Genomic DNA, 10,991 nt, shown 5'->3' on the forward strand with positions numbered 1-10,991 from the left:
GTGGTTTGGGGTTGATATGAAGACATGTTGCATCATGTCTTGTTCACAACCGTGAGAAATGATTTGCAATTTACCGGACAGTGCTTGTGCAAAATGCTAAATTGATTCCTGCTCCCAATCTGTGCGCTGTACCGCGTAGCTGTAATGTTAGCTTATTTCTCACATTTAATTTGATGCTGCATTCTTTAAGAAACGACAACACGTACAACGCTCACAATTACAAGAGGCTTTTAAGGTGCAAGGCAAAACAATATCACAAAAGAGGGAAATAAGCCAGCTCTCAGTTAGTCAGATTTAGTTTTGGTCCTGGTGAGGCAAATACATTTATAAAGGACATAAAGGGCATAAAGGGACATTAAGCGTGGACATAAAGGTATTTTTCCTCTTTTATGCTCCGGTTTTGAGTTTTTCCCCATTCTATGGCTGACTGAGCCACCAGAATATACAGTATTACCATATTTTAACCACTTGCAACCTGGCCTCCCTATTTTGGGAAGGCAATGTTTTGGGGGAAATTTAGAAAATTGCAAAAGTAGCAGAACTACAAACTCACTTTTTGATTAATGCGATGATGATTATGATGGTGGTATCATTCTTCTTCCACAGAATAGAGAACCTGCGTGTGAATCAGTTCATGCATATGTTCCAGTCCTCCTGGGGCGACTTTGCTGACTTTGAACGGATCTTTGTCAGAATTGAAAACACCATCTCAGGTCAGTCTCACATCAAGGTCAGTCTCAGTCACATCACCATGAATGAGGCATTTCTGGTCACATTCTGGTGTGGACAATGTGCACAAAAACAATACTAATCATTCTCACATTTAAATAGGTATTTAGCTAAAGTTCTAGATTTATACACTTAATGTATGTTGCCTACAGTTTGTAGTTTAGGCATTTAGCAGACGCTCTTACCCAGAGCGACTTACAAGTGCACGATCACAATAAGCAGAGTAAACATAAGCTCTATCAATGAACAACAAGTTAAATAGTGACATAAGTGGAGTGCAGAGAAAACAATGTACTGTAGTGCCTCAAATAAACTAGAATACCAGGTAAACAATGAACCTAGCAACTGTCTAAACCATTGGTTCTCAACCAGTGGTCCGGGGACCACATGTGGTCCTTGAGGGGGTTCCAGGGGGTCCCCAGACAAATTAATAGTTAGGAACCAAATTGAACCTTGTGTGTCTGTAACTCTGAGAGTGTACAAATTGAACCAAATGGACCCGTTAGGGTCCATTTGGTTCAATCAAAAATCAAAATGGTTGAGTCACTGGCATATCTTTTCAAATGGGGGTCCCTGGGCTAATATGTGTCAATTTGGGGGTCCTTGACGCAAACAAGGTTGAAAACCACTGGTCTAAACAACATGGCTGTCTAATTAACATTCTTAATGGTGCTGTAGGTGATTTTCTTTTGTTAAAATGTGTTATTATGTTAGTAATCATTGATAAAGGTGATTCTGATTCTGATTCTTCAGATTCTGCTATCATGTTTGTTCATAACAGGGGTCTCCTCATCTCTCCAGCTCTTTAACAGAAGATACATTTTCAGGTCGGGATACCAATTTCATCCAATCAGGAGAGAGAACTAATACAGGATGCAGGATAAACAAGTGAAATTGGAATTTATTAAACAAATAAATGAGAAGATTAAATTGTAACTGGAATGCTACAAAAATGAAGCTGAGAAATCTGTCCTCTATCCTGATGAAATTGGTGTCCCACCTGAAAATGTATTTTCTGTTTATTAAAAAAATAAAGAGACAGGGAGACCCCTGTTACTGAACAAACACTCTATAGCAATGAGGATCTATCGTCATGTTTTAACAAAACAATATCACTTACAACATCTTTAACATTTTTGGTGAAATATAAATAACAAAAACATGTTAACAAGTAACCAACATACAGTAAATCTGTATTTGTTATAGCATAATCAAAAGGTGACAAAAGGTATCTAATCTATTTGTGTCTTATCGTGTCGCGTTGTGACGTGCCGTAACCTGCAGAGTGTTGCGAATTTAGTTGGCCCACCATGTGGTCCTACGAGTCTCCCTCTAACGGTGGTGAATGATATGGTTCAGTTGAGTGATGAGCTCGGAGAACAAGTTGACACCAGGCAGTATAACACCACAAGTTCTGAAGTTTATTACACACATAGACAATATATACAGGACGTGACCAGAAGATATGAGACATGGAAAATAACAGAATGAACAGACATCAGTCTCTCTGATAAAGTGGTTGATTGTCATGGTATCAAGTGGTATCAGTATGTGCTTAAAGGACAAGTCCGGACTAAAATTACGTATAGCCTTTTTTCCCTACTTATATTGATCCCAAATGACTGGCCATGGCGTCTATTTGCAGAATTGCCCCTGTCGTCCAGTTTCCCCAACAGCCCCCATAGCATAGAGCAGAGTCCATAAGCATATCGCTACTATGCTATTTGTTGCGGTCAAAAGTTGTATTTTTATTTTTATGAATCTGTTATTAGTTGTCATTGCACACGCATCCATGCCTTGGTTGTCCCACACAAGCCGTCTTAGTCTGCTAAACAGACCAATGGTGTATAAATGTATAAGGTCGTTGTGTATTTTGCCAAGTTCCGGAAAAGACGGGCTGTGATTGGCCAGTAGTCACTTTGATTGCCAGTTGTGCCGAACTCTCACCCCAAAACATGATTTACGAGACTGTGGCGGCTCGTGTGGGACAACCAAGGCATGGATGCGTGTGTAATGACAACTAATAACAGATTCATGAGGAACTTCACGTTTGACCGCATCAAATAGTGTAAGTAGCGATATGCTTATGGCTCTATGGGGCTGCTGGGGAAACTGGACGACAGGGGCAATTCTGCAAATAGTAGGAACAAAAGGCTATGTTATTTTAGTCCAGACTTGGCCTTTAATGCAGATGAGAGTGATTCAACACATGCATGTACTGGGTCAAGCATGAGATGTCAGTCTTATAATCATGCAATCATATAATCATCATGACACAGAGTATGTGATGAAACACTGGAAGGAGGACTTCATCTTTGGCTACCAGTTCCTGAACGGCGTCAACCCAGTGATCATCCGGAAATGCCTCAAACTCCCAGACAAGTTCCCCGTCACCCATGAGATGGTGGCTACCTGTCTGGAGAGGGACATGACACTGGAGCAGGAGATAGAGGTACTGTGTAGGCCTCACTCTTCATCCACTTATGTATTTCTGTCTGTCTGTCTGTCTGTCTGTCTGTCTGTCTGTCTGTCTGTCACGCATGCACACACGCATGCATGCATGCACGCTCGCATGTAAGCACGCACGCATGCACACACATATATGTTCTCCTTTCCATTTCTAACCCCAAATCCTGGGTTATACTTAGTTGCATGCCTGTAGATATAAATCAGGCACAGTCCGGCAGCCGCTGAGGTGGGGTGTGAATATATATATATATATATATATATATATATATATATATATATATATATATATATATATATATATGTATATGTATATAATTGCACACGCACGCACGCACGCACGCACGCACGCACACTCTCTCTCTCTCTCTCTCTCTCTCTCTCTCTCTCTCTCTCTCTCTCTCTCTCTCTCTCTCTCTCTCTCTCTCTCTCATATATATATGTTATCCTGTGTTTCCAGGCAGGTAACATGTACATAGCAGACTATGAGGCGCTAGAAGGCATCAGTCCTAACTGCACAGACCCCTGCACCCAGCAGTACCTGGCAGCACCCATCTGTCTGCTGTACAGGAACGCTCACAACAAGATCATGCCTCTGGCCATACAGGTGGGTGTCATGGAACGTCACTGGAAACCACTCTGCTGTGTAAAGTCATGGAAACCCATGAACTATGGAAATGGGTCATTCCAGTTTGATTTAAAAAAGATCCTCTAGCTTGGCTGAGTGTTCCAACTTTAAAAGAAAACTCTTAATCAGTTTGTATCACACACTAAAGGGTAACTGTATAAGATCCTCTTACGGTTCTGATATGTCTGGGAAGGCGGTATGTTTATGTATGTTATATCCAGTACAGTGCAGACTGAATTGGGAAAAGCTGCCTTTTGTTTTATTGCTCCAGCCTCTTGGAAGGATCTACAGCTCACACTAAAGACACATTCTCCTATAATATATATAGTGGTTATAGGAGACAGACAACATTTTATTTGTATTATATTATTATTAATTGTGTGAAGGGAAAAAAAAGTGTATTTTAAATTGTATTGTATCTCAGCACTGTAAATGAGGGCAACCCCAAAGGTTTGAATGTCCCTCTTTCCTCTGCCCCCAGTTGGGACAGACTCCAGGGGAGGACAGTCCCATTTTCCTGCCCAGTGACGATGAGTATGACTGGCTGCTGGCCAAGATCTGGGTTCGTTCTTCAGACTTCCACGTCCACCAGACCAACACACACCTGCTGAGGACCCACCTCATGTCTGAGGTGTTTGGTGTGGCCATGTTAAGGCAGCTGCCTGCTGTCCACCCTGTTTTCAAGGTAATCAGAGGTGGAAAGTAACTACTAAGTACATTTACTCAAGTACTGTACTTAACCCATAAAGAGTTGAGGCCGATTGTACAAATGCCTTCTAAATCAGTAGTTTTCACACTTTAAAGATTTTTAAAAAATCTTAAAAAATAGCAGATGTACAAGCTTGCAGCGCGGCACAAAGTGACGCTCTGTGAGCTTGTATATCTCCTATTTTTGAATTGCTACAATCTAAAATGACACAGATGCTTTCCCGGTTTTAACCATTTTGAGTGACGTTTACATTACTTGAGTACACTGTTTTTCAATACTTTATAATTCTACTAAATCTCAAAGGCAAATATTGTACTTTTTACTCCACTATATAAAAAAAACACTAGTTACAAGTTTGTAGGTTTAGTATTTATTAGAAATCATACATCTACTTGAGCCCTATTTTTGACTGCAGGACTTGTAACAGATATCTACTGCTACTTTTACTTACCGTAAATAAATAATTGTAGCCCTTCTTCCACCACTACACTTATTCTACACATAGATATCTGTTTGGTTGGTTTATTTGCTGATTGATTGATTGATTGATTGATTGATTGATTGATTGATTGATTGATTGATTGATTGATTAATTGCTTCCTTCTAGTTACTTATCCCACACGTTCGTTTCACCCTCGCCATCAACACCAAGGCCAGAGAGCAGCTCATCTGTGAGGGTGGCATCTTTGACAAGGTGAGAGAGAGAGACAGAGACATAATGGCTCTCATTTATCTAAGTGGTGTAGACCAATTAATGGGCGTACGCTGAGATCACCGCACTTGTCGGCATGTATCATTCTATCGTGACTTTGACTTGACCGCTCAGATCTCACGGCTGGTCTGAGGATGTGTAGACTTTGTCTACACCCATTTGTTCCGTCGTAGACCTGCGGAGCAGCATTGCCTGACCATCATTCAACCCTCAAGTCTTTGTCATTAATGTCAGTTGATAATTTGTAGCCTCACCAGTGGTGGCAGGGCTCTAAGGAAAGGTGAAAATCATATCTGGAATACTGTAGACTGAACCAATGGAAAGTATTAACAAGAAGAGCTTGTGACTAAATCATAACTCCAGCCATAGGAACCCAGGTCCCCCCCCCCCCCCTTGGGTGCTCCAAGGGGGGGGGGGTCCTTGGGAGAGCACCAGGGGGTCCCCAACAATAGTTAATATAGCGTCACAATCATTTTAACCGCTTTATCCATATTTTATACATTGGCTATTACAAAATAGCAGATATACAATTTCATAGCGCGACACTTCGCACACTGAGCTTGAAGATCTGCTATTTCTGAATGATTGGGAAAATTTGCACATATCTTTGAATATATATACATTTTCAAGTGATTTTTTTTTACTCAAATCTTTGCTTCTGGAGGTCCCTCTCACAAAACATTTTCAGTTTGGGGGTCCTTGAACCACTGTTGCACCTGAAAAATACGATCCTTTTCCATGTCCTCATCCATCCAGGCCAACGCTACAGGTGGAGGAGGTCACGTCCAGATGATCCAGAAGGCCATGAAGACGTTAACGTTCCGATCGCTGTGCTTCCCCGACGCCATCCGAGCCCGCGGCATGGACAACACCGAGGAGCTGCCCACCTACTTCTACAGAGACGACGGATACAAAGTGTGGGACGCCATTAAGAGGTGTGTTCATATTCACTGTTTAATAATTAAGGATGTATTCATCATTATTGTTATATTATTAGATTTTTTAAATAATTATTCAGTATTTTGTTGCTATTGGGGAAAACCTTTTTATGTCTAAAGCCGTTACTACAATATTTTCAAACCCCACAGACAGACTTAAAGGGATAGTTCACCTCCTTTTTTTTCTATCAAGTGTTGGAGATTCAAGGCTATTTAAACAACAGACAAATTGTGCAGTGAGATCATTTGTTAACCTTTAGGATGACGCCATCTCCGCGCGTCCATTGTATGGAGAAATTAAGAGCTGACAAGACTGTAAAATTAAGTGTATTTATTAATCAAGCAGTAAGTTAAAAGTAATACAGATTGAATATAGAAATGTACTTAACAGAGATCTCTGGGCTCACACACACTAGCTTTCCTTATCAGCAACAAGTTGCATCGAGGTCAGTTCACGAAGTCTGAGCCCCACTAACATGTCCCTGGAGCCTTATTAATACATAGAATAATAATGGGTGGTTCTCCCAGTTGGGAGCGTCATCTCCTTGCCATCTGATTCCGCATTTCTCTGCAAGCCATCGGTAGGGAACTTCCAGCAACCTGCATCTTAAAGACTTAGAGAAGTACTGTACATAAAGGAACAGACACCACAAATGCAGACACTTGTACAGACAGATGACCCTCTCCTAACCCCAACGGCCAGGCCATCTGACATTTTGCCATTTTAAAGTTGCTTAATCATATCCTGTCATTAGTTCTATATAAGTTAAGCCACTCTTACTATTTAAATCATAGATGGGGCTTTCCACTGTCATTGTTCTGAGATAACCTTTTCATTAAATGGATTCAAGTGCATGACAATCATGAGCACACTTATTATATTTGTCTTAATGATTACATTGGTTGTTAATATATTATTTTTAGTCTTTATTAGGACAGCAATGAAACAATAGTAATTAAAGCAATCCATATTCTTATTATAATACAAATTAGTTATAACTAAAGCTTTAAAAGGATATCAATTGCCATCAAGACCCCTGTTCTAGAGAATGTGACATTAGTTTCTGTCCCTTGCAGCTTCGTGTCAGCTGTAGTGAATGTTCTAATCTAGAGCAAAACCTTTTAGCTCAAGACCCAAAACTAGTAAAAAGGTCTACAAGCTCACAACGCGTCTCTTCACACGTGTGCTTGTAGATCTGCTATTTTCACTACTTCGTAAGGATTTCTTTTTATTTTATTTTATTTATTAACTACTTTTGAAATATTTTGGAATTAATTTAAGTGATGAAAAGTTACTTTTTAAATCTTTTGAAATAATATATATACATTTTTCAATCACACAAATTTAGACACAAAAAATGGGATATTTACTCGCGACAAATTGGTCCGCGACCCAAACATGGGTCCCGACCCACTGTTCCAGGGAATGTGACAGCAGTGTTTTATCCCCTGCAGCTTTGTGTCAGCTGTGGTGAACATTTACTACTGCAGTGATGAAACAGTAGAGGGAGATGAGGAGATACAAGCCTTTGTTAAAGACGTGTGCAGCTTTGGCATGCAGGACTTCGACTACTGTGGTGGGTTTAGATTCATTGGTGTGGTGTGTGTGTGTGTGTGTGTGTGTGTGTGTGTGTGTGTGTGTGTGTGTGTGTGTGTGTGTGTGTGTGTGTGTGTGTGTGTGTGTGTGTGTGTGTGTGTGTGTGTGTGTGTGTGTGCGCGCGCGTTTTAATTGAAACATAATACATTCCCTTTTCATTATGTCATCATTTATTTGTACTGTACAATGAGGACAGACAGGACAAATCTGGACAAATCCCCTCACACATTAAAAAACTATCAGTCACCAGAACCAGGGACTTAATCATAATTGTGTTTTCAATGAGTCTAACATGGTTAAAATGGAGTTAAGTTGAATGGGTTTTTATAGGAGGGGGAGTGTGTCAAATTAATTGCAAATATCTGAATATTGAATCAAGTAACTTAATTGTTTTTAACCCATTAAAACCGGGAAAGCATCTGTGTCATTTTAGATTTTTGTGTTGGCTATTAAAAAATAGCAGATATACAAGCTCACTTGTACAGCTGCTGATTTTTGAACATTTTGGAAAAATCTTGAAAGTGTGAGAACAAGATTTAGAAGGAAAATTAAGTTTTCTTCATTGCTTTTTTATTTGGTTTTTGTCATTGACAAAAGGTAGTTGACGAACAATTTTTGTCATAGCTTCTGTCGACAAAATTAACATTGGTTTTGTGTCAACATGTGTAGAGTTCCCCAAGTCGCTTAAAACCCGTGAGGAGCTGACAGAGTACCTGACGGTGGCCATCTTCACAGCCTCAGCGCAGCATGCAGCCGTCAACTCTGGACAGGTGGGTTCTTTACCACAGTGGATCTCAAGGTCCTTGAGGGGGTTCCTGCACTTACTACTGTCAGTTGTGTGTGTGTGTGTGTGTGTGTGTGTGTGTGTGTGTGTGTGTGTGTGTGTGTGTGTGTGTGTGTGTGTGTGTGTGTGTGTGTGTGTGTGTGTCAGTATAGTGGGTGTCTATGTGTGTGTGTATTTCTCAGTATGACTGGTGCTCGTGGATTCCCAACGCTCCCTCCACCATGCGTAAGCCCCCTCCCGCCCAGAAGGGGGTAGCAGACGTCCAGCTCATCGTAGACAGCCTGCCGGACCGTGGCCGCTCCTGCTGGCACCTGGGGGCCGTGTGGGCCCTCAGCCAGTACCAGGACAACGAGGTACACACTAAATAACACACTACTGCACACTACAATAGACATTATACAGTACCAGGACAACAAGGCACACACTAAATACTACACACTACTACACATTACAATAGACATTATACATTATACAGTACCAGGACAACGAGGTACACACTACATAAATACTGCACAGTACACACACCTGGGGCCGTGTGGGCCCTCACTGCCCCTCAGGCAGTTCCTCAGAGCAAAAATAAGGCTCTGAGGAAGGCTGGTGCCAAAAAGTGCCCCTAATAAAGAATGAACAACTGAAACGTGTTAGCCCCTAATAAAGAATGAACAACTGAAACGTGTTAGCCCCTAATAAAGAATGAACAACTGAAACGTGTTAGCCCCTAATAAAGAATGAACAACTGAAACGCGTTAGCCCCTAATAAAAAGTGATCAACTGAGCCTTTGTCCCGGATTCTCTTATTTTGGAGTGCCGCCACTTCCACCTCGGTTTGGTAACTTAACTTCTTCTAACTAGCTGTTCCTGTGGCTGATTACCCACCACTGCTCATGAAAGCTTCCAGAGGAAGCGCACCTGCATTATCTACCAGACAGACACATATATTTGGGGATTTCGGTTTTTCTGGACAGCCGCTGACCCGACCAAATCGATCAAAATCAGCACAATACAGCGATCATGTTATGCACAAGACAGACACCGATTTTGTGCATTTATAGATAAGATTCACACGGAGGCCAATTTGCTTTTACTTCATACCCAGGGGGTATGAATCAAGAGCAGAAGTACGGGTATGATGTACCGTAAAAGGAAAATGGCCTCCTTGTTGCCCCGAAATAAGGTCAGTTTGTGGTTTGCCCTTTTCAGCTGTATCTAGGCATGTACCCTGACGAGCACTTCATAGAGAAGCCAGTCAAAGAGGCCATGGAGAGCTTCAGGAGGGAGCTGGCAGACATCGGCAGCGGTGAAAAGAGGGAAAGAGGCTGCCCTTCTACTACCTGTCCCCTGACAAGATCGCCAACAGTGTTGCTCTGTGACAGACCATTACTGTCTCTCTGCGTCCTTACATTTCATATTGTCGCCGTCGTGTTGAAACCTTGTTTGTCCACAATATAGTTTCAGGAAATGGAAGAAAAAATAAAAAAAAACCTGTGTTCCAATTTCCAAATAGATCCAATGTAGTTATTATTTAGTCACAAGCTCTTGTTAGTAGTTTTCATTGATTCAATATGTATAAAACCTGCAAACACACGTGCCCACTTTCACTTTGACTTTGACTTTGACTTTGACTAAAAATATCCGATCTACAAGCTCACCATCCATTGCGATGCGACGTGTGAGCTTGTAGATCGGATATTTTAGCGTGACACTGTAGTAGGAGGAAGTAGGGCGTTAATTTACAAAAAAAACATTAAAACAAATTAAATACGGAGATACAAAGGTTTCTGCCTGACAGCAACAATATTGTAGACGTTCCTCCAATTATGTTATTTAGCTGTTTTTTTTTTGCTATGTTGCATAATATCGGATGTTCTTTCATGCATGTATGTTAAAGGTGGTGTTAATTGATATTTTGTTATAAGAATTGTTAAATAGCTCTATGTTCTGATAGTAATCATTTCAAAAATATATTCTCCATGAGCATTGCCAATGTATTAATATATGTAATTGGTAAATAAAACATTCTTATTCATACTATAACTGCAATAAATCGTGTTTGTGGCAAGTTATTCTTTGAGTCGCTCCTCGGTGCATCGACTCCAGTTGTTACTATGCAGAGCTAGACTTTTAACCAACACACGATGCAGGGCACATATTACATCTGTGCTAGCGGCATTACATTGGTTACCCATTGATTGCAGAATTGTTTTTAAATGTATTTTAAAAACTTTTAAAGCACTTGGCCCCTTTGTATCTAAATATTGTCCCCAAAGGACACTGCACTGGGGCTTCAAAAGATTGACTTTACTGCCCTCTAATGGCCATCCACTAAAAGGAAAAACCTGTAACAAAATGTAACCTCCACCAGGTTTGATTAAGTTCTGTCTGTCTGTCTGTCTGTCTGTCTGTCTGTCTGTCTGTCTGTCTGTCTGTC

At 40.9% G+C, this 10,991-nt stretch overlaps 1 protein-coding gene across 1 annotated transcript; it reads left to right on the forward strand.

The window, feature by feature from the left end:
* Positions 1-571: 571 nt before the first annotated feature.
* LOC308100679 (polyunsaturated fatty acid 5-lipoxygenase-like) lies at positions 572-10,529 on the forward strand (the record flags this gene model as incomplete). The annotated part of the gene is given in 11 exon segments (XM_080449745.1): positions 572-713; positions 3,009-3,181; positions 3,656-3,802; positions 4,305-4,508; positions 5,140-5,226; positions 6,001-6,179; positions 7,638-7,759; positions 8,449-8,549; positions 8,746-8,916; positions 9,764-9,862; positions 9,865-10,529. Coding segments are annotated over 11 exon segments (1,494 nt in total). The 3' UTR covers positions 9,934-10,529.
* Positions 10,530-10,991: the final 462 nt, after the last annotated feature.

Source organism: Gymnoscopelus braueri (assembly GCF_963280865.1).
Source record: "Gymnoscopelus braueri genome assembly, chromosome: 14".
Taxonomy (NCBI): Eukaryota; Metazoa; Chordata; class Actinopteri; order Myctophiformes; family Myctophidae; genus Gymnoscopelus; species Gymnoscopelus braueri.